Source organism: Hermetia illucens, chromosome 6, assembly GCF_905115235.1.
Source record: "Hermetia illucens chromosome 6, iHerIll2.2.curated.20191125, whole genome shotgun sequence".
Taxonomy (NCBI): Eukaryota; Metazoa; Arthropoda; class Insecta; order Diptera; family Stratiomyidae; genus Hermetia; species Hermetia illucens.
In genome coordinates, this window is record NC_051854.1 from 65098923 (window position 1) to 65124148 (window position 25226).

General features: G+C 41.6%; 1 protein-coding gene across 2 annotated transcripts in view; it reads right to left on the bottom strand.

The window, feature by feature from the left end:
• The window catches only part of LOC119660612 (zinc finger protein 704), a 473444-nt gene that overhangs the window by 236316 nt on the left and 211902 nt on the right, over positions 1-25226 (bottom strand). For both annotated transcript variants that reach the window (XM_038069306.1, XM_038069305.1), the window contains exon 2: positions 100-275. In XM_038069306.1, coding sequence (XP_037925234.1) covers positions 100-275 — 176 coding nt within the window. The remainder of the gene's footprint in view (positions 1-99; positions 276-25226) is intronic.

A 25226-nucleotide genomic window follows, 5' to 3' on the forward strand; every position in this document is an offset into this window, starting at 1 on the left:
AAAAAAGGGTTGTCTCCTTTATTCAGAGTATCAATGGTGGATTCCCCAAATTTGTATCCTCCCCATATCTCTACTAGAAATAGATTGTTATATACTTACTTTTGTATTGCAAGTGTATGTGGCACATCAATACTGTGTGACGGTCTACGTCGATCTCCGGCCATATCGGCTAATCTTGCGAAATCTGTATCGCGATCCTGATCAGCAAGACGCGCCGAGCGACGTGATTCCAATAGACGAACTTCTTCGAGACGCTTTCTAAGTTCGAGTGGTTCCTGAAAAAGAAAATAGGAAAATAGTGATGAAAAATTGTAATTGTGTTCAAAAAGCAACAATTAACGTTAATTTAAAGATGGAGAGTAAAACACAAGCAACTAGATAGTTTCCACTTTCTTCGAGAAAGGATATTGATGGGAGGATCTAACTCATATTCACGCCCAGTCTAAAGTATCTGAACAATTCAAAAAATTTCAAGATAATACCTTTCTATTGAAAAAGCCAAATGATTCCGATTTCGGGGCACATTAACGTTCATTAGTAAATCGTTAGCCTTTCCGGCGACTGTCATAAAAATTAGTCCAGACGTTTAACAGGTAGGTACTGGCTTTTATTTTGAAGGGCATTAGGAAAGAGAACATTACCTTTATAGGAATTTAGGTACAGGTGTCGCTTAACAACATCGTTAATAAGTAAGTGTGCTTCTTATTGTTTTTCCCTCACAGGGGACGGGTACTATGATCATACCCTAACATGGGATCCGTAAGGCACTCGACATTAGTGTTGTTTTTGATTTATGGTCACTTATAAAGCTTCTATCTCGTCTATTACGAGAGGGTAGTCTAGAGATAGCCAAAAGCGTATAGCATCTTCCATGAACAAATATCCACATTTTTACTACAAGCTAACAAGAGATACCATTTACCATAATATGAAATTAATATCTATTCAAACTGTGGAAAAGGTGATGATATAAGTCCGTTGTCATCTCCGAACGATTTCGAACTTTTTTAGCTGGCTGGTAAATACATGCCAGAAACCACATTTGCGAAGCTGCGCTGACGTTTTAGCCGACCTGCATGGCTACTTTTCAACGTTTTTCCGACTATGGATTATACTTTTGCCCTTTTTGCCCGAAGAAGCCCAGCGCCATAATATGTGAAACTTCCACTTGGTAAAACCACCCCAAGACGAGGTAGACCCTGCCGAAGATGGAGCGATGGTGTAGGCCAGGACGACAGACAGCTTTTAGGGATATCGAATTGGTGGACTTCGGCGCAAAACCGGGATGTCTGAAGTTTCTTATTAAGGCAGGCCTAGATCGGATAGCGGTTGTTGCGCCGTTGATGATGATGAAAACCACCTCCTTCCTCTTTCTCTCAAAACCGGCATAGATATTATATTACGGGGCAAATTTAGCTGTTTTTTTTCACTGGCGGTCCTATAACTTTGTGATCATATCAAAGACTATATTTTCACCATCAGAACTTCATCTAAGCTCTCTTTTCGTCCGCAAGGTTCCGTTTCAGCATCCATAGAGACATCGTCTCAACTGGGAAAGTGTATGGAAGTGTCCAATTTAAACCTATGGAGATAGTTGTTGTATCGTTCATGCCCTGCAAAAAATCTGGAGGAGATTATTGTATTTTAAATGTTGCAGGTTCTACTGAAAATTCAGCTTAGTATCTCCCATCACACACGGTTGGAAGGAGATGACTTGGTTACCAATTTTAAAGCAAACATAATTTTTATTATGTGCTTGCTGATAGGAACCACATTCGTTTGTATCCCCACATTTCTAATTTTAAAGTTCGCTTGCCAGATCTGTCCAACAGTGTTTGCTTCCCACGGACGATGTGAAAAGACTCAGCCGGTGAGCATTCAGACCGTTCTTGTCAATTGCTCGACCTTTTCTAAGTGGATGTGATACAACCTGGCACAACTGAAGGACATCAGCACCAAAAGTCTAACAAATGCGTCCGAAGGCTACAAATCCACATGAAAAATGTTCACTTTGCAATATGTTATCTAGCGATATGTGACTTATCTTTATAGAAAGCTTAGTTCCTTAGTTGGGAGAAACTGGATTCTTTGTTTGTTAAGATATCGGAGATTTCATTCTCCTCGATCCCACAGTCCTCAGATATTCAGAGTAATTTCGCCGAATTGAATCTAAATATAAACTTCAAACGAGTACTGTATGCCCGAATCACCTTTCAGGCGATCAGAACACCGTACAACGTCCTCAAGGCTGCTTGAATCTCACTGCAGATTGCGATGCACCCACCTTTCAATCGCTCGCCATCAATTCAAGGTGGTCGTTTTTAGCACTGTATATATCTCAGCTTGAAAGACCGTTGTATATTATTACAGCGAAAAAGCCTGTTCTGTCTTTTCAACTACCTGTATAGAAAACTTCAGTATATCCTGGTGGATTTTTTTTTCTTTTTCATTGGCTTTGTACGTGCATAATCTTATATTTCCTACCAAAGAGATTTTTGGGAATTCGAGAATCAGAGAAAATTATAAGGTCTGAAGCCTGAGTTAACGACAAAAAGGGCTACGGAAGCTCGTTCCATAGTCGTCTTCTCATCTTTGATTCCGGACCCAATTGACCATTGAAGAAGCAGTATAATTCTTTTTTTCGTTTTCGCTCCTAGATTCACTTCAAAAACCTCAAAGACCGCTCAAAACAAGGATGGCTTGATACACTAGACACTGATTTGGAACTCACAAACGGAACTCCAAGGAAACCAAAGAAACATTTGTTTAGGACAGAACTTAAGAGGATTCATTTAAATTCGCTTTGGAATAAAACTAAATGTGAGTTTTGCGTCGCTGAAATCCAAGCGCCCCACGTTACAACCGCATCCTGTTTCAAGAGCTGATCTCACATTATACGTTTGACCAGAAGCAAGTTCAGATCTTAGCAGAACTCAGAATTGATACAGATAAGATTATCATGAACTTAACTAAAGCAAGTGTAAACTGAAGGATGGTACATGTTTCGGAAAATTGGATTAAGTTCGAAAAGCGGAAACTAGGTAAAGACCAGAGTTTAGATGACATGACCGCATCACTAAAAACACTGAACTCGCAATTAATCGACGCTGGGCGTTAAATATTGACGTAATGCAGTTGGTACCCGAGATTGGGTAAACTAATAGTCTTCTAACTCTGTCTCACTGGTACTTCCCTGCTGTCCTGAACTAGTAGAGCAAAGTAAGAAGTCCGGAACGAAATGCTGCAGCCATTAACTTGAGGGTCCCAAAAAACTGCAAACAACTTTAACAGCAATGATCCAGAGCCAGGGCGAAAGTATTATACAGTGTATGTCTGTCAGAAAATATTTTCCGTAGGAGAGGCAAAAATTCAGTCTCTCAGCAAAGGCACCTCGACAGTACCAGAGTCTACCGGTCAATTTGTATGCAATATGGCAGAGTAATTCGGAAGGCCGTAGGTCTCTCGCGACGTCGGCTATTCTGTGAGATACTGAACGTCAGATGCGCATTCAATAGTGTCGAGGGTTCACTGTTGCTTTACAGAACAGGTTCACAATGCCTCAGTACCTTCTTAAGACGAAGGGCAGAAAGATGATTTATGGCACTATCGAAGAACATTGCAGATCACGTCAATAGCCGCCAAAAAAGATCTATCTTGGATCCCGATCATCAGATAAGACGAAATAATAACCGCCTGCTACACATATGAATCTCAGCGAAAGTTTAATCGGATGATGATGCGAATGGAAAATGACCGCATGAAGCAAATGCTAGAAAAGCACGGCCTAAAACTTACGGCCCAAAAAACTGACGAACTAAACCTCTGAATCAAGGAGAAGGTATTTTCAATGAACTGTTAAGTATTTAGGTAGATTCTACGCTGACAAATAGTCCCACCCCGTAGTATGGAGGAGGACTCTTTTTCCGGTGATGGGTACTGTCTTATGTACTCGGTGAGGGTGAAATATTGGCGGACGCACCACAAGCTAAATGCCGAATACAGACGATGGCCCCAAATTAACTAATGCTGGGGTATGCTTATTGATCCACTAGCTATAGAGCAGAAAAGACGATGTATAGCGACACAAAACCGAACGATCCCTGGTAAACTAAACGTCTCCAGAGGCCACACTATATAACAATGGCAAAATAAAATGCGCGCGCAATGGACAAATCGTGCAATACTAGTCTTCAACAGCTGGATAAACAAAATGTCCTATTGGGCTGGTGCCCCGTATTCCAATCCTAGTTGCCTTATGAATGTTTGTGTTGATCTTTGTGCATGCCCCATTATTATAGCTTTATCACTTGCATACTGTGATAATGAAAGTGAAGCACAGCCTCACTGAGAATGAAATGGGGAAAAAGTAGCAACAAAGAAAGACGAGACTATGTGGATAATCTATACTTCATAAACGAGGTAACAGGAGATATATATATCTGAAAGGTGTTGACAGATATGGAGCATTTAGGTTGTTTTAGAAGTAACACCTAGGTTTAAAAAATAAAGCAGCTATAATTAAAATATTAGGCAACGACGGTTTTACGGTTTCTTACCAAGGCAAATCGTCAGATGCTGCCTCACCTCTGCGCTGGGAGCAACGTGACCGAAACGGCTCGCAGTTGTTAAGTGCTCCTTTATATAATTCGCAGAACACAAAATGACTACGTATTATATTGAGCGCAAATCCGCCCATACTATTGACCAAAGCTTGGCCAGAGTTGAAAATATTTTTTGGAGAATTGCGGGGCCCTAAGTCCGCATCAACTTGATGCCGGACCCGACCAAATGGGGAACAACTTACTCCCTATTTTTTGGACCTGCAATTCATGAAATTCCTTCTTTCAATAAAGGACATACTGGAAAAGGGACTAGTTGTTCCCAAAATAATCTCAAATTCTCCTAGGGCAGAATATACTTAAGACTAGTTGGCAAATTTCGAGAAAGGAACATTCTGTCACACCATTCTATCGGGACGTTGCACGCACTTCAAAAGCCAATGATAATCAAAAATATAAAATAATTTGCGGCTCTTCAGACTTCTATATACTCCAAGTATTTTAGTCTCTTTCAGCTGGGACTGAAAAAAATGCTTACAAATTGAAATACGTACTTTGTGTCTTTCCGTAAATTGAAATAAATAAGAGGGAATTGGCACCGTATTTCTATTACAACAATTCAGCGTAAAGGAATCCCATTGCAATCTAGAGTCCACAAAATTCTCAAAGTCGGTCATCACACAACCAGCCGCCAATAAATCTGAATGCAATTGGTTCAAGCTTACTCATCGTCGACGCCAACTACTGATAGAATCATCAGCACAACATCATCTAAGATAATATCTTTACATGCTTGCTCTAGATTTCATCCACCCCGGCCGGCCGGCCGGTAATCCATTAAACCAGCCAAATCCGCTTCAAAACAAGAACAAATTGCCGGCCGGTGAATTTTCACAGTCCCATTAATAGAGCGGGAAAGAAAATAAGAATATTTGAAAATTCAAGAAATTCGGTGCGACCATGACGAAAAGTGTAAACTGTTCTGCCGCTTGCCAAATTCAATTCTCACGTCTCAAGAGCTTTTCTCAACCCAAAGCCACCAACACCCCAGAGGAACCCGAAAATGTAATTTATGCTCATTTGCTCAAAATAGATATTGGGAGCTGTATACCGCGTCGAGAGCACGAGTGTCTGTATAGTATAGTAATGCGCCAACACCTGTACCGGGCGGTACCCAGGGAGTGTGAACAGGCGTCAGTAGAGTGTTAAAAGGCCAATGGATCAAAAAATCTGTCATTTTTCTGTGTATACCTAACGGAATCACAGCAGGAGGCCAGACTGAAGAGGACAAAGCACTAATATTTGGATTTCCTGTGAAGGTTTTTTGAGGTTTGGACGAACAATGCCTTTGGACTCTTTGACTTTTAGTCAGAGGATTTCAAGGACATTTATATTTCACTTTTTGTTGACAACTCCCAATAACTTCATATAAGCCATTTTTTTCACAGGAAACTATATGTAACTATAAATGAAATAGAAGGTCGCAAAACAATTGACCAGTTCCGCTGGAAATACCACCTTCAGTCAACGCATCCGGCTATTAAGTTTTCCTCATGGTATGCCGCGTGAAATAGCTAGGTATGCCAAAAATATAAGCAAAAGTATAAGCAAATATTTACCTCCTGATAAAGCTTAAATCGGTGGACCTAGCTGTTAGGTTAATCTGTAAAGAAAATCTAGGGTAAGGAGCCTGAGCTATAGTTTTTCTAGTTTTACTGCTGATGTACTGTGTAGATAGAAGTTTATGCACATATTGGGAACACTATTTTTTAACCACTTCGCCAAAATTAAGTCCCAACTAGTACCGTTTAGAGCAATCACTTGAAAATTACACTCTGAAATCCTTATTTTAGTATTGCACTACTTTGGGTTAATTCATTCGACAAGAGAACGCGAAGTTAAGATACATTTTTAAACTAGCAATTATGGGTTTGAATAAACAGATACGTCACTATAAAAACTGAACACAATATGGTCACTTAATTAGTTACAATAGACTTCAAGACGCCGACTTGATTATATTACTCAGAATCGGGATGTGATGTATGGAATTCACTTGAAAATCGTTTGAATTTATGAATGGGGCCCACGCAGGCAATCACTACAAAAAGCTTCTCCAAAACCCACTAACAGTGTCGTTGCAACTTAACAATGAAAGTCCTCATTCAGAACATTGCCCTCGAATGGCAGGTAATTCACTCCGAAAATATTGCACTTGCAACAATTTATTTTTTCTTAAAAATTTCATTCCGATTATTGCACTTGTCGTGTCACCTCAATTGTACGCTATCAATGAACTGACGAACGCGTCGCACTAAATTAAAACAAAGAGGCGTCACTAGCAAACTTGAAACGCATGCGTTCCACCAATTCACCACGCGCGTAAATGGTGACGAATATTACTAAGTAATTCGAATAAGATAAACCAATGAGTATTTTATATTGTTGTTGACGAAATGAACGCGCGTCTATTGGATCGGCCCCAATTTCTACGAAAAACGCGTCAAAATCTCAAAAGTTCAAATGGTCACATTAAATCACTTGCAAATGTTGTAGATACGCTAAACGAATTTTTCAGGGCAAACATTCAAATTTTTAGATGCTTTGTTTACGATAGTACCGGATTGTTACTATTTTTCGTTGAATAAAAAAAATGTCAAACAAGCGTATGCGACTGTCTGCTTTCTCCTCGCGACGTGTACGAGTTCGCGCCGCTAACTGACCGGCTTTGTTGAGCGTTCTCGAGAAAATAATCAATTTCCAGCGGTAAACAAAACGCTCTACCCCTGCTCGTAGCGCAACACAACAGAGCCGCTCACAGCGCACAAAAAGAGGGAGAACGGCCGGCAACTGTGACTTGCTATGCCGGCAAATTGCGATTTGTAATTTGGCGAAAAACGCTCTAAACGTCGTCAATAACATGTTGTTTTGCACTCATGCTATTTTTCACTGTAGTTCTGACATCATCAAATCGATGAGATAAAACGTCATAATTTGTAGGAAAAACATACTACGCTGCTAAGCCGAACTAAACGAATCTTAGATACAAGATACAGATACAATTGCTACGCCGGCCGGCGAGAAGCCGCTAAGCTACGGTGCTAGTATGCGGCAAAATAAGGATGGAAAAGACAGAATGAGAGTTGAAAGATATCTGCTGAAAAGCAGTGGTAATTGCAGTTACCTTTAGCCACTACTAGCGTGATCGTGGGGCGCATGAAACCGGTACGTCTGAAGATATGTATTACATGCCTCGCGAGAGATGGAATAAGAAGGAAATACAATTTGTTGTTGACAACGTAAGATACATAATCGTTACCGGTCTTTCTTTAGATACCTATCTAATTCTAGTTGGCTCTGAAATATGGGCGCGGCATGAACACGGAACAGACGATACAAGTTTAGGTGTAGATTGCACCAAGATGGATAGTCTTGCAGTTAACATTGGAGAAATACTGGTGGAACAATAAAGCATCTATCAATCCAGGAAACCAGCGATCTAAAAGCATTTGTTTGAGGACAAAACGGAAGACAGAAACACAAGATACAAGCTCCAAGGTATTGGTCAACAATTAAGTATCTAAACATTTTCGATAAACATCTTGAAATGTTTGCTTCTATTGCGCCAAATTAGAGTATTCAGAAAATCAATTACGTATGTTGGATAACCGATCGACCGAGAAGAAATACCTGGATTTCATGTCAGCCCCACGTTGGGCGCCATTTATAATAAAATCTATAAAAGCGAATTCTAAAGTTAAGAGAGGTTAGTGACAAATCTTTGTTTGCCTTTATATTAATTGGTGCATATGAATCATGCCATCAGCTGCTGGTGATCTTGATGATAGAACTGAATGGAACTAACTATTCGCAAGCAAGCAATATATTTAGAATCCTAAGCCAATCGATGCCTTTCAACTTCTGGTGAGTTTGGAGAATGCACCAGGAATCTTTTCGAAGGAAGAAACAAGTCGGGAAACCGGAAGCTTGGCACTTCAGGTATGAAAGGTTTTCTTTGCTTCTTCTGTGAGTATATTTGAGAGCAGAACTATCCCATTTGTACGTAGCCCGGTAACTTTCCGCTACCGTAACTTTGCTACTAATAGTATGATTTTGATCAAACTTGGGGATAATATGCTTCATATTATATTTTATACTAGTACGTACTTCTATAACTTTGGGGTAAACTTAAGGGGAGTTTTATCAATTTCCCCAAAATATGGTAATCTACTATTATTAACTTAATTTGTACAGATATCGATATGCAGATTATTTTGAGGCCTGGACACCATATAGAGGCAGCTTCATTAATTTTTTTTAGATTTTTCGGTTGGGTGGTTTCTGAGAATGGGTCCGTTAAAAAAATCACCACTTTCCACTCCTCTGACTCCGCAAACTCCCCACCTTTCCAACAAATCACAAAACTAATACCGGCTTCGAAAAGTATTTATCGAGACCTTTCATTTGATATCCCACATGACCATATTTGGCGAAAAAAATTTTTACACCCCTCTTTTACAGGTATGGGGACCATGCAACAACCGGTATCCGGTCTAGGCCTGCCTTAATAAGGAACTCCAGACATCCCGCGTCGGTGGAGGATACAAAGAAACATAGGGTAAATAAGCAGAGGCAACTATGATGTCTCGCCATTAATCTGGTATTATAAGGTGGCGGTAACTAGGTGCTGGGAACAGAACTCCCTCAGCATGGTAACCTTTAACCGTCTTGACATCAGCACATGAGCTCTCACTCTTATGAATCTTTCATCGTAAAAGATCCTAGCCCCCTTTACTGATTCATGGCACCTTGCACCTTGTTAATTTGACCAATCATTATGTTTTTCGACATAAACTTAGTCTGCTGTGTTATGGAAAACAGTTAGAAGCGCATGCAATGGTCCGTGTGTGACTGGGAGACTCGATCCCCTTGTGTTTGACTTCTCCGAGAATAGCCGCAATTGGAGGTACATCAGTTCTCATATCCTGATGCATGAAATGTCTAATCTCATCACGCAGAGCATTCGTCTGTTTTTCACTTAACACGTTCACTGGTTTGCGGTGCATTTGATTTGCATAGATCCATCAAGTCAGTACCGTTCACGTCTGTCCCACACAAGCAGTGAGCTGCATCTTTCTACGTAGACTTTAAGGGGGGTTGCACCCGAGGAGTGTAAATTTAATTTCCATCTAATATACTCATAGAAGAAGATAGAAGAAATTGTCAACGGTCTCAAAACTGTATTCTCCTATCCTTATTCTTCCTGTTTGACCTGTGCGGTTTGATGTTGTTGGTTGGTTCGTTTTCGGTGCTGACGCTGCCACCATATATTTTGTTTTGCCTTCATTGATGTGCAGCCAAAGATCCCGCGCCGCCTGCCCGATCTAGATGAAGGTAGTTTGTACGTCTCGGGTGGTTCTTCCCATCATGTTGATATCATCAGCATAGGCCAGTAGTTGGGTGGACTTAAAAAGGATTGTACCTCTTGCATTTACTTCAGCATCACCGATCACTTTCTCCAGGGTAAGGTTAAAGAGGACACATGATAGGGCATCCCCTTGTCATAGACCGTTGTTGATGTCGAATGGTCTTGAGAGTGATCCTGCTACTTTTATCTGGCCTCGCACATTGCTCAGGGTCAGCCTAGTCAGTCTTATTAATATCGTCGGGATACCGAATTCTCTCATGGCCGTGTACAGTTTTACCCTGGCTATGTTACCATAGGCGGCTTTAAAGTCGATGAATAGATGGTGCAACTGATGTCCATATTCCAACAATTTTTCCATCGCTTGCCGCACAGGGAAAATCCGATATATTGCTGATTTGCCTGGAGTGAAGCCTCTTTGGTATGGGCCAATGATGTTCTGGGGTATGGGGCTATCCGGCCTAGGGAGATAGCGGAGAATATCTTATAGGTGGTACTCAGCAACGTGTTACCTCTATAATTGCTGCAGTGTATGATATCTTCCTTTTTATGTATGAGACAGATAATGCCTCGTTGCCAATCGTCAGGCATTGATTCGTTGTCCCATACCTTGAGCACAAGTTGATAAACCCCTTGGTGTACTTGGATGCCTCCATATTTAACCAATTCGGCTGTAATTCCATCGGCTCCTGGCAACTTATGATTTTTAAGCCGATGAATTGCACGGACTGTTTCTCCTAAACTTGATGGTGGCAATATTTGTCCGTCGTCTTCAGTTGGCGGGACCTCCGACTCGCCGATGTTCTGGTTATTCAGTAGTTCATTAAAGTGCTCAACCCATCGCTCCAATATGCCCATTCTGTCGGAAATCAAATTTCCCTCCTTGTCTCGGCAGGATGAGCATCGAGGTGTATGAGGCTTCATTCTTCTGACTTGTTGGTAAAACGTCCGCGCCTGGTGCGGTTGCTCCCTGTACTTTTCTAGTTCACAGACCTGTTGGTTCTCCCAGGCTTCCTTTTTCCGTCTGTGAAATCGGTTCTCCGCTCGACGGAGTTCGTGATAAGTCTCTGCGCGTGCCCGCGTTCTTTGAGAATGCAACATTACTCGGTATGCAGCATTCTTCCGTTCCGTAGAACAGCTTACATTTATCGTCAAACCAGTCGTTCCGACTTTTTCTACGGCTGGGGCCAAATATCTTTGTGTCAATGATAACGTTCTTCCGGTGGTTGTGAAGATCATTTGTTGATGCTTCATCTCCAGGTCCTCTGTTGACTGCGGTTATTGCGACATCTATTTCCCCTCTTATAGGTGTCGCGGAGGGCTGTGTTGTGGATGGCTTCAGTTTTAACTCTCACCTGGTTGTCAGAGGGAATTCTAGGTGGTGTTGTTATTCGAGCTCGGCGCACCATGCCAACGAGATAGTGATCCGAGTATATATATCTTCTCCAGGAAACCGGTCCCTGTCTAACGCATCTCCTGTAACGCTGTTACATCAGGCCTATATCGGAACAGGGCATCGGCTAGCTGCTTGGCAGCTGGATCTCTGTACCAGGAGCGCACGTTCCATGAGAAAATGCGCAAATCGTTATTCCGTTGTCGTTGCCGTGCTCGTCGTTGTATAATCCGTCCAGTCCGAGGCTCCTGTTGCGGCTTCGTAACAAGTTGTTTTCCGTGTAGAGTTGTCAGCCCTACCCAACCCCCAACCTGGAGGACCAGTTGGTGCAATTTGTCCCGTTTTTAGGCGCGGGAGACTCGCCTTGATCCTTTTCCGTCTGCAGCTTTTCGTTAAGAAAGAGCTCCCAGCGGTCACCACGTGGAGGTGGAGATAGGATTTGGTAGTAGAGCTGTTGGTGTTGGTTCAGCAGGCATTTCCCAGGTTTTATGCTCCATCGTGGGTACCAATCCACGTTTCGCCCTGGGACCTATACTACTCTTTAACCACCTATCTCTCTACCTAGCTATCTCTTACTTACCTCCCCAAAAAATACCTGACATATTTCCAGGGCAATTGTGCTGTCACTATCTTGACTACTTCACGTTTTAAGGAACCTTTTTCTCCAACAAAAACTATTTGCAAATATAATTTTTAAGAACTGACTTTTGATCGGAATTTCTTTTTTTTTACCTTAAAATTTAAAATTAACACTATCAATGAAAAAAAATAAAGTCTAATTGACAGTGCATCGTCACAGGTCTAAAAATCCCAACTCAAAGAATTTTTTACCTTGAAAAGTAATAAAGATAAAATTGATTGGTTCATTTGAAACAAAGGAAAATTTCAACTTAGATTCAAGTGCATGTCGGCTGATACTAGACTACCACAGATTAGACAAAATACGTAAGCAAAATTCTAAAAAACAACAAACAAACATTAGCCGGGTGACTTCAGCACCAAAAGAAAACAAGGAAAATAATAAAATCAGCCAGAGATACGCCACATACACACGAATATGCATTAACCGGCAAAAAGGCTGACCCTGAGATTTTATCTTTTTCGGTAGCTTACGCAGATGTGAACATTGGAGTATATCTACATAATGTCTGTAGAAACACCCGAACCTACATAAATACGAAGATTAATCACTAGATAGATACGAAACACATTGATAATTTCGAAAAGCAAAGAGAACCCATTATCAGCTACGTGGCGACTTTTTGCCCAGAAGATAGCCCATGTGGTGGGAGATTCGATTAGATATTTTGTCAAGTGTAAGACCGTCTATAATTTTTGGAATCATGTTACGTCTTGTTCATTGATTTGTTGATTATGGCTGATTATGGGGACAAATCCACCGACATTTTTCAGCCGACATAAGTGAGACAGGCGGGTGCCGGAGCGTTTTTTGCTGGTTTTTATCCATTTCAGGAAATATATCACGGCGTTTTCTACCCGATGACAGAGTTTGGGGTGCGTGAACTTTTGCACCTGATATGAATGATTTGCCTTCTGGGACATTGATGAATCAGATGGTTTTACTTTTTTTCGCAGAAGGTGTATTCAACCGGCTTTAGGAAAATTTTATCTATTTTCCTGTTCTTTATAAGATACATAATAAGATACAACATTTACTTGTATGTATATCATAGCAGCTATGTTTAATAAATTTCACAGATAATTGAAAACATGTTTTTTAAACCACCCACAGCAAATCTCGCCTTGCAACCACTTATTGGAGGTATTCATAGAGAAGCTGCAACTAAGTACTTCATATTTGATTTCAAAAAAGCAAATCTCCTTATTAGACATCAATGCTTGTCTACTTCAATTTATTCTGAGAGAATCAAGGTTAATTCTGAAAAAAAAAAATTGATTTTATTTTTTGTCACTTTCAAAGTCAATGCGAGGATTTTCTAGGAATACTCAAAACACTGAGTGATAAAAGCTAATAGCCCCAATCTCTTTATTTATGAAGCATATTGTGCTACAAAACGAACTGAATACATTAAGAATTTTAAATTAATTCGACTTAAGAAAAGCCTGGACAAAATAAACAAATTTAATTGTGACCTAACAAAGAAGCCGCAACAGACACTGTCTCAGACGAAGCGAGGGCGTAGATCAGGACGCCAGACAGCTATTAGGAACAATGAATTTTATGGACATCTTCATCTCTGGTAAACATATTTTATAAATGCTCAAACAGATCAGGTACCATTGGCTTGATGAATAGGATTAGTCCCGTTTTGGTTAGGTTTATGCCGAGTCATCTTGCAGTCCACAGGCACACCTTTCCCAATGCTCCCACCATGATGTCATTCCTAATGGAGGGAAACATCCCTGATATTAATACCACCAAGGCGTCGACAAACGCCCCCATCACTATTAACCAGCGCACCGGAGAGATAGCGCCACCCTGGAGCGCGCCTCCTTTCACAGCTCTGGTCAAGTAGTTGCCTTCCAAATCCGACTGGATTATCCTGATTCTTAGCATGGATATTATTCAATGCGTAAAATACCCCTCCAATCCAATACTGATCAAGGTACACAAGGCTTACAGGGCTTACTTGACCGCGTTGGAACTAACACGTTGAACATGTTGAATGCAATCTTCAAATCCAAGCAGGTTGCTAGAGTATATTGCTTGTACTCCAGCGACCGCTCAACCGTGCCAATTACCTTATGGAGAGCGGTTTCCGTTGATTTGCCTTTGAGGTAAGTTGGCACTTAGAGAAAGGTATTCTGTCCATAATCGCCCTTAAGTGGATGGCCAGGACGCTTTCTAGGGTCTTCAACATAAAAGAGGTGAGGCTGATTGGTCGAAAGTCATTTACCGAATGAAGGCCACGCCTGCCTGCTTTCGGTGTGAAAAGCACTCGTGCGCGTCTCCAAGACTATGGTACGTATCCTAAAGAGATACAGCTCCGGCAAATTTCGACAAGCCACGGTACAACTCCTTCCTGCTGCTTCTGTAGCATGACTGGCATTATGCTATCTGCGCCCGGAGACTTATATGCAGAGAAGCTGTTTATATCCCAGCCGATGTTATCCTCGGTAATTATCGATTTGATAGTCCCGCAGGGCTAGGGCAGCTGCATATCACCCAAGCAGTTAATAACTTAATAACTAGCTTACTTAATAACTTACGCCCTCCTCGCTGGCGGGGAAGTGCGTCTGAACTAGTAGCTACAAAGTTTCACCAGAATATTTCGTCCAGAAGCCTTTCCACTTTTTAGGAAACGATGAGCTGCTATGTTCTTTGGGCAGAATCTTACTGAGCCTCGTAGATTCGATGGTGCTTTCAATGTTCTGACAAAAGTCCAACCAAGACCGCCTCTTGGCGGTCTTGATGGGCAACTTGTATTTTTTCAGGCAGTCCTTGTATGGCTGCCAATATTTATGTCTGTAGTAGATGTTCAAGACCCTCCTGGTCAGCTTCTTGAAGTTGGACAGATCTTCATTCTACTACGGGGCAGTATCTTGTTTCTGTATTTAGGCAAGCACGAGACATTAAAGGCGACATCAAATGGCTTTTCCAGAGCCCCGACTTTTAACTCGTTCATCTGTCGTGCCTATCTTCGCGCACCGGCCAAATTTTCTCCAGTCGATCCTCCAGGGGTCTCTGAAAATTTTCTCCAGTCGATCCTCCTGGGGTCTCTGAAAGGTTTGAAGACCTCTACGGCGAGATCTAGACCGAAAAGTATCCGCCTATACTCTGATAAGGATCCCTGGTCACACACTCTATATCTGAGTGAAATTATGCGGTGTTTCCAACAATTAATTATTTGAAATAATAAAAACTTGTTAGCACTGATGAACGGAGCAAGTGGTTCCTGAAATATCGGTATTCACACCAACGAAAGAGAAACAAGTTTTTATTATTTCGCACTCTATAGTTCTCCACCCTTAGAAGCCCATTGCTGGTTAGAATGGCGATATCAAGGACCTCCTCCCAACTGCCACAGTTCTTCGAGTTGGGAAAATGGAAGGTTGGTGTACTGCCCCAGTTACATACCGATATAATTGTACTAATCACAAAATCAAAGAATGACTCACCTCTTTCGTCAATTTTCGAGCTGCCCCAAAGCGTATGTCTGGCATTGGGGTCGCAGCCTATCAACAGGTGGTCGTCAAATGTTGCAATTTTTCTGGCGGAGCTGATCAGTCTTGAGTCATGTAAGCCGGTGACATTCTCTGCCCCCACCTGCTCCAGTGTGACCACGAATAGGTCGCTGGAACCCAAGTACGGACACAGAAAAGATGCCAGACTCTTCTTTGCGAGGGTACACACTCTAGGCTTGTCTTGACCAGCGTCTCCTGTGCTGTGGAATAAATTGTAATATTTGCTTTGCAATCCTTTGATGGTTTTGTCACCTCCGATCCAGGTCTTCTGAACTAATGCGATGTCGAGAGGAGGAAGACAAGCAGATTACGAACTTCGAGTGTTGCAGATTTATCTGCTTTACCCTCAGCATGATGTTTGCGGGGGGGGATTAGTCAGTTCTCGACGGACGGTCGACCCACATCTCCTCCAACAACTCGTTGGTGGCGTCGGTTGTATCCAGGACTCCGTTTATACGGAGCAGGAATAGTAGACTGTTCATCTAAGGCTCCTCCTCCTTGATAACTACCCAGTCGTCCATGGGAATCCTGGAGCTTCGGAAGGCGCAGGAATTAGACGAGCTTGTCTTTATCCATGCGAGCGACCGGTCTCCTGGGAATCTCGTTGCAGGGGATACCTTTGAGCTTTACGCCCTTCCAAGCATGGCTGATCTTAGCGACGCACGAACCTAGAAAGCCCCTGGAGAATTGATCCTTGCATGCTATAACGTGGAACCCACGGGCCATTTAGGAGGAAGCACGACTTGAGGCTAAAGCAGGAAAGCAGGAGGGCTATTCCTGATAAATGTGTCAAATGGTTCCACCCTAGCTCTCTGACGACGGGGAGGTATTTAATTGGTAGGTGGTTGGTAGGTTGGTGTAAACGCATTCACCTACCCCACTCATAACATTTGGGTCCTCCCAATGTGTTATATTAGTTCACTGTAAAATTCGTACAATATATGCCAAAAGCTACAATCTGCCTTCTTTATATATTTTGGCAACTCAAAAGTGCAACACTAAACTCCAAAAACGGTTTTCCAACATCTATTCATTTTCAAACAAGGGTTGAGTTATCTTCCATTGGGTGTCTCTGAACATCGTTTTGACAGTACTCAGGAGTTTTTCAATTCCCCACTACCTCTGTTTTCCATATGCGAATCACATAAAATCTTTTCTGATGTCGCTTTGCCAAAATAAATTCATATTAGACATAATTCAAATAGACTGTCTAGTTATCTGCGATAAGCAAATGAGACTTAAGATTAGAAAATATCATTATTCTATTATTCTTTGAAGTACCTGCAGATAACAATTCTGGATTTAATCAATATCAGATTGACATCACTAGTTGGGTTTCCAAAATACCTGGTTTTTGAGCTTCGATTGTTGTTTCATTTCGATACTATCTGTTCATCGACCCTGTTAATGATTTTGAAACACGATTTACTTGCTCCAACTAGGAGGAACATGAAAAAAAAAACACTAGCTCCCATTTCTTCAAAAACAACCTTCCCGACACTTTCCAATAAAATTGCATCCTTTCCTCTTTTGTATGGTCCTTGTTTGCTGTTTTGTAGAGTATAAAACCTCCACGTACTCTCTTTTGCACTTGTTTTTTTTTTTACTGTGCGATGATCGTGTTAGTTGAGAGTTAACCCCTTAACCTCCCTACCCCAGTTTTGTATCGCGGTTTGTCATGAATGTTTATGATCGTCTTTGTATAGGCTTATCACTTGCAGAGTATCAAGTGTGATGATAGCGAAAATGAAGCACAGTCTTTCTTCATCTTATTCTGCTGTATGACAGTCACCTGGACCTGTCTCGAAACCCATTCCCGCGAGTTATTTAACAATTTAAAGGCAGTCACATTTTGTTTTTTTTTTTGACGCGCGGAGCATGGAATCCTTATATATATTGCTACGGAGTGTGGATGGTAGATTCACTAGGGCGGCAGTAAATGATTGTCAATTTAGAATTTCAACTGCCATAAAACGACGCGAACTTTTTGCAAACCCGTCCTTCAAGTCCAGAAAATTTTTCTCAATTTGTTTTGAAGGTTTTGTTTGCAAAACAGAACCTTATTAAAATCGGTTCAACATCTGTCTGTCTGTCTGTCACACGCACTTTTCTCAGAAACGACTATACTAATTGATACGAAATTTGGTGAGAAAGTGGGAACTGTGAACGCCCAGACATGCAGTGAGTGATATCCTACTACGTTGAGATTAAGCAAAAGGGGGTGTAAATTTTTTTTTCACCGAATATAGTCATGTTGGGTATCAAATGAAAGGTCTCGACTAGTATTTTAGAACCCGATCTTAGTTTTGAGATTCAGAAAGCCGGGGAGTGGGAGCGGTGGAAATTGTTGATTTCTTTAACGGACCCATTCTCAGAAACTACCCAACCGAAAAATCTGAAAAAAATCATGAAGCTGCCTGTCCAGGCCTCAAAATACTCGCCATATTGACATCGGCTCAAATTAAGTTAATAATAGTATATTTCCATGTTTTTGGGGAAATTGAGTCAGGTGGTAATAGTATAGAACATAATATGAAGCATGTTATCCCCAAGTTTAATCAAAATCATATTATTACTAACAAAGTTACAGTAGCTCAAAGTTGACTTTGCCGTGTAAATTTACTGCAACTAAGTATCAATATCACACTAAAGTGGGTAGTCTAACATGCTAAATGCATAGGAGGCTACGTACAAATGGGATAGTTCTGCACTCAAATATACTCACAGAAGATACAAACAAAACCTTTCATATCTGAAGCGCCGAGCTTCCGGTTTCTCGACTAGTTATTTTGAACTCTTGACAAGGGGCGCGGGGTGGTTTCTGTGGTTCCTAATAATCTAGTTTGTTTGTGACTACATGGGAGGGATTACTTGCACCTTCCGATTCAACATATTTTCGATTGCAAATTACGCAACAAAAATACTTGACTAAGCCTTTGAGCAATTCGTATATTTCGCAGCTATGAAATATTGTGAAAACATTGCGTAACTTAGCTGCGCATAATATGTGTAAGGTGGTATAGTAACGAAATGATTAATTTAGATTTACTTTTCTTTATTCGAAAGCTTATCAGCTTGAAAAACGAAGGCCACTATTATTTTCGAGACCCCCAGCGTTGATCACGACTTTATCACCTATTACATCCTTATCAAGTTTTTATAAAGGAAATAAAGAACAATGACAACCACCTACACCCATTCTTCCAGCCACTGCACCGCCCCGTCTTATCAAACCTCACCTACGAAGGCCATTACACGCTCAAAATCTAATCAATGAAAAATACTTCGCACGCGCATCCATTCATTTTCGTCTCTTTTCAGCCGAGCAAATAAAATATTAAAAAAAAATATTCACGATAGTGACGCGTCACGACATAAAAGAAAAACATGCTTTGTCTGTGTTTCGTTGAAAATTTCCCATATCTAAAATGTGACGAGGTGATAACGTAGCTGAAATGAGAATAACATGCAGAGATATGCATATTTTATATATATACTCCAAGAATTTACTGAAGTTTACACATATACGCGGCTGATAGTTTTCATTAAGGGTAACCCCTGTGAAGATGGAAAATAACTCTGAATACTAGCAGCGATCGGACTGGATCTGTTAAGTGGAAAACATGGAAAGTTAGTGTCTAGATAGCGACTTATTATAAACAATCTATTTCTAATGGATTCAGAGCCAACTCACTGTTTGTTTCAGCTCATGCTAAACATTGGGTAAATAGCATATTCTAGTGTAGCTTTCCTTATAATTGCGCCCAGGATTATTTTTACAAATTTGAAAATTTGTCTTTTAGAGAACCTCCCTTAGTTGAACTCGTGGAAATAGCACGTAATTTTCCGCAAACTGTCCGAAAACTAGATTGGTCGTCATATTTCACTGTTGATTTGAGTAGACATAAATCATACAACCGCACATGAGCCGCGAGAATTTAGGATCAAAGGTAAAACCTATAAACCAAAACCATCAAACTTTCCAACTTTCATAATTTTGGGGTCGTCCAACAGGAAAAAGTGCTGTTCCATCTCTTGCACATTCCCAGAATCAGATACGATTAATGCAATTACAAATTACGTACACAAGCAGCGCTTGTCGACCCAATTGCCCATGCATATAACTGCCAACAAACATACGCTCCACCAGTGTCTTCCTGAATAAAATATCATAATTGATGGCGATTACACCTGGGTACAGGTTGATCAAGTGATTCAACTTGTTGATTGTTTCTTTTCCGCAAATCTTCATGCATTCCGCGAATAGCGTAAAATGCAAGGCTACCTGACGACTAATTCGCCCCAGATGGTCCGGGGGTCTGTCCGGTCAAGGCGTGTTTGTATCGCGTGTTGCTCATCATAAAATATTAAATTTGAGGTCGTCCAGGTATTTTTATTGAGGGCATTCCAAAATATTTTTGCAACGTACGTAGTGCAGCGTAAAAGGTGAGAAATTTGGTAATGTGTTAAAATCTGAGATTATGTGGAAAGGTCTGGTGACGGGGGCGGGTTTGTTTTTGGTACACATTAGTAGATAATGTATTGACGGAACGGGGAAAACACTGCGCACGCGAGCAAGCGGTTGTGTGGTTTGAATATACTTCTTAAGGACATGACCTTGCGCTTCGGAGAAACACGCTTCGATTGATAAACAGTGGAATAATTCATTCGCTCGCTAATAGTTATGGTATCAAGTGTTTACGTATTTAGTTTAGTTTTAGAAGTGTTACCGGCTTCTTATTTTAGACTACATATTAGCATTTTCAATAATACGATTATAAGACTTATAAACAAGTTGATTGGGTAGTTTCTGAGAATGAGTCCGTTAAAGAAATGATCACTTTCAATCCCCAGCACTCCCCACCTCCCAAACAAATGTCAAAACTGAGACCGATTTCGAAAAGTACTAATCGACACCTTTCATTTGATACCCCACATGACTATATTTGATAAAAAAAAAATGTACACCCCCCTTTTGCTTGTATGGAGGACCCCCACTTAAATTCGATGTAGAATTATGTAACTCACTGGATGCGTGGGTGTTCCCATCTTTCCACCGAATTCGGTATCAGTTGCTACAACCGTCTCCGAGAAAAATGGTGTTTTACGCAAAACCTTAAAAAGGTTTCAAGAAGGATATCAACCTCCATGAATCCTTCTGGAACCACCGTCCCCTAACATTTAGACAATATCTTTACGGAGAATAGTCAAGAGTTCACAAAAAAATTTTTGTGATTAGATCACTTTGATGAATTGAGAAAATAGGAGAAGCTTGACTGCAAGCAATCAAACGTCTATTTAGACCACAGCGAAGAATTAGCACTGCAATAGCGTACACTACTAGACGTCTCCCAAAGAGAGAAGATTCGTCAGGGAGAAGATATCTCCGAGGTATTTCCCTCTGAGTTTTGATGAATGCAGACAGCTGCATCCGAAATGCGGGGCTATCAAATTCTTTCCTCCACATTTGTTGCTGCTAAGCCCACCATCCATAGAAACACCACTCTAGCAGCGTCTGTTTCTTATGATTTTGCTCTTCCGAACGGATTTAGCAATAGATTGATTGACATCAAAGGCCGGCTATGGTCAAACTATTGTGCCGAGATAAGCCGTTAGTCTCTACAATAGCAATAATACTGAAATTTTCTGACACCCACATCAGGAACGCTTCGTCCACTTCATCGAGTTTGAGCGGCAATTCCTTGCCACCTTGTGACCGTTTCACACTTTGATAACTATCATATCTAACTTCAGAAAAGATATTCGAAATAGAGTATTGTCTATCTCACTCAAAATATTGCGTATTTGAAACAGATTAAAAAAAATTTTGTGTCGGACCTCCAATGTGACCCAATATTTATAATACTAAAATTACTTTAAGCAAAAAAAAATTTAACGACAACAAACTCAGGGCTCCTGTAATTGCGGAGATATACTACTGTGTCCAAAAAGTGAGACCAATTTTAATTTATTCCAAAATATATTTATTTCCTCTTCCAAATCTATTCCGCCGCCTTCAAAGTAGTCCCCTCCAGACACAATAGACTTATGTCAACGAATTTTCCAATCCTCGAAATAGGAATTAAAGTCGCCTTCCGGCATGGCTTTGAGAATGCGTTGTATTTTTTCTATCGTCTTAAAATGGTAGTTTTTGGAGTTTGCGGAACAGCCAGCAGACAGACGCTGCTATATCTGGCGAATAGAGTGGTTGCGAAAAGATATACATCGGGTTTTTGGCGAAAAAATCGTAAACAACTAGTGCAGTATGAGAAAGTGCATTATTGTGATGCAAAAACGAAGAATTGCCTGCCTACAATTCAGGCCTCTTCTTGCGAATAACTTAACGCAAACAACGCAAATAATTATCTATCTTGATGGTTTCGGGGTCGGGCGGTCAAAGGGCAGTATAGGTCCCAGGGCGGAACGTGGATTGGTACCCACGATGGAGCATAAAACCTGGGAAATGCCTGCTGAACCAACACCAACAGCTCCACTACCAAACCATATCTCCACCTCCACGTGGTGACCGCTAGGAGCTCTTTCTTGGCAAAAAACTGCAGATGGAGAAGGATAAAGGCGAGTATCAACTGGTCCTCCAGGTTGGGGGTTGGGTAGGGCTGATAGCCCTACACGGAAAACAACTTGTTACGAATCCACGACAGGAGCCTCGGACTGGACGAATTACACGGTAACGACAAAGTAATAAGGATTTGCGCATTTTCTAATGGAACGTGCGCTCTCTGTACCGAGATGAAGCTGCTGAGCAGCTAGCCGATACCCTGTCCCAATACAGGACTGATGTAACAACGTTACAGGAGATGCGTTGGACACGGACCGGTTTCCTGGAGAAGAGTCGCTACACCACATATTCTAGTGACCATCCAGTAAACCATGTGCTCGGAGTAGGTTTCTTAGTCAGCCAAAAAATGAAATCTGCTGTTATCGGCTTTGAAAACATAAGCGAACGACTATGCACTCTGCGCTTCCGAGGCAAATTTAGAAATATAAGCCTCATTAATGTTCAAGCCCCTACAGAGAAGACTGCAGAGTCGGAGAAGGATACCTTCTACGAGGCAGTAGAACGAACCCTTGAAGCCTGTCCCAGATATTATATCAAAATCATATTTGGAGTTTTTAACAGCCAAGTAGGGAGGGAACTCCTATTCAGGCGATACGTTGGCTCCCATAGCTTACACGAAAATAAAAATCATAACGGACTGCGGATTATTCAGTTAGCGGGATCACACGAAATGCTTGTTGGAAGTACCTGGTTTGCGGGGAAAGCGGTCCATAAACATACGTGGGCCTCTCCAGATGGGACCACTTTCAACCAAATTGACCACGTCTTAATCGAACGCCGCCACCTCTCAGCCTTGATGAATGTCGGAAGATATAGGGGGGCTAGACTCCGATCACTATCTCGTTGGCAAGGTGCTTCGAGCTCGAATAACAACACCACCCAGAATTCCCGTCTGACAATCCGGTGAAAATCAGCCAGAAGCCATCCACAACACAGCCCTCCGCGACACCTATAAGAGGGAAATGGATGCCGCAATAACCGTAGTCAACAGAGGTCCTGGAGATGAAGCATCAACAAATGATCTTCACAATCACCTGAAGAATGTTAGCCGCAAAAGGAGTCGGAACGACTGGTTTGACGATGAATGTAAGCTAGCTACGGAACGGAAGAATGCTGGATACCGAGTGATATTGCATTCTCGAAGAACACGGGCATGCACAGAGACTTATCACGAACTCCGTCGGGCGGAGAAGCGACCTCACAGACGGAAAAAGGAAGCCTGGGAGAACCAACAAGTCTGTGAACTAGAAAAGTACAGGGAGCAACTGCACCAGGCGCGGAAGTTTTACGAACAAGTCAGTAGGATGAAGCCTTATACACCTCGATGCTCATCCTGCCGAGACAAAGAGGGAAATCTGATTTCCGACAGAATGGGCATATTAGAGCGATGGGTTGAGTACTTTAATGAACTACTGAATAACCAGAACATCGGCGAGTTGGAGATCCCGCCAACTGAAGACCACGGACAAATACTGCCACCATCAAGTATAGAAGAAACAGTTCGTGCAATTCATCGGCTTAAAAATCATAAGTTGCCAGGAGCAGATGGAATTACAGCCGAATTAGTTAAATATGGATTCGACCAGTTACATCAAGTGGTTCATCAACTTATGCTCAAGGTATAGGACAGCGAATCAATGCCTGACGATTGGAAACGAGGCATTAATTATCTGTCTCATACATAAAAAGGAAGATATCACACAGTGCAGCAATTATACAGGTATTAGGTTGCTAAGTACCATCTATAAGATATTCTCCGCTATCTCGCTAGGGCGGATAGCCCCATATGCCAAAAATATTATTGGTCCATACCGAAAAGGTTTCACTCCAGGCCAATCAACAACAGATCAGATTTTTTCTGTGCGGCAAGCGCCACGTACTCGAGGAGGGCGATCAGACCCGAGTCTGCAAGGGACTCATCTGAAGTGGCTATGCCACGAAGCCTCACCGGAGGTTATCTGGTACCATGGGAACCGGGATGGCCCTCTGAGAGCATATGCTCCAGGAAAATTCCTGGAGGATGTGTTCTCGGCCCGGTTATTTGCGGTTGGTCCCCTAGTGGGAGTTTCATGGTGGTTGTGGTTATGCCTACATCGCGGGCAGAGCTCCTCGGAGCTCGAGCGTGGAGTTGCGCTGTACAATTCGGGTACCGTACTCCTTAGTTGCGGCAGAGGTGTTGGATAGGCCGCGCATCCACTGGTATGAATGCTGAGCTTGCACTCAGTATAAACCAGGACCGCTGTGCTTGCATGGCGGGGCTCTGATTGTGGTCCCAAAATCAATTCGTGTCCGAAGAGGACCGTGCGATTATGCCTTTACGGCAGGTACTCACGTTAAACCCCCAGGACTTTCTTGTGCGGCAAGCGATAGAAGAACTGTTGGAATATGGCCATTAGCTGCACCATCTTTTCATCGACTTTAAAGGCGCCTATGCTAACATAGTCAGGGTAAAACTGTACACGGCCATGAGAGAATTCAGTATCGCGACTAAAATGACAAGACTAACTAGGCTGACCCTGACCAATGTGCGAGGCCAGATAAAAGCAACAGAATCACTCTCGAAACCATTCAACATGTCGGAACACTGGAAGCTAGCGCTTCGGGTATGAAGGTTTTGTGTTCATCTTATATAAGAAACCTCAACGCACATTTTTCTATCCCTATATAGCTACAAATCCAAATCCATCCAAAACATAATCCTTCATATTTTTCCAAACAAGACATACGAACATATTATAGCCATATATATTATCTTCACCCTAAACAAACAAACTACCTATTTCCGAATACTGTACATATATATGCAAGTATATAAATTGATCGTACCCATATTTCCAAAATATATCTATCTTAATTAGACACTACCCGCAAACTTCATTAGCACGCATATATAGTGTACACCTACAAACATACACGTCTGTTTGGAGTAATTGATATTCATATACAAATGGCTAAGAAACTAAAACAAAATAGTTCTTTGAGACCTCATTCATACGAACTCCCTGGGTGTGGTATTGATGAATTGATATGTGATGATGGCGTCATACAGGTTGCAGAATGCACGAAATTCACAAAAAATGGTAAAGTTTCACCCCGCATAAC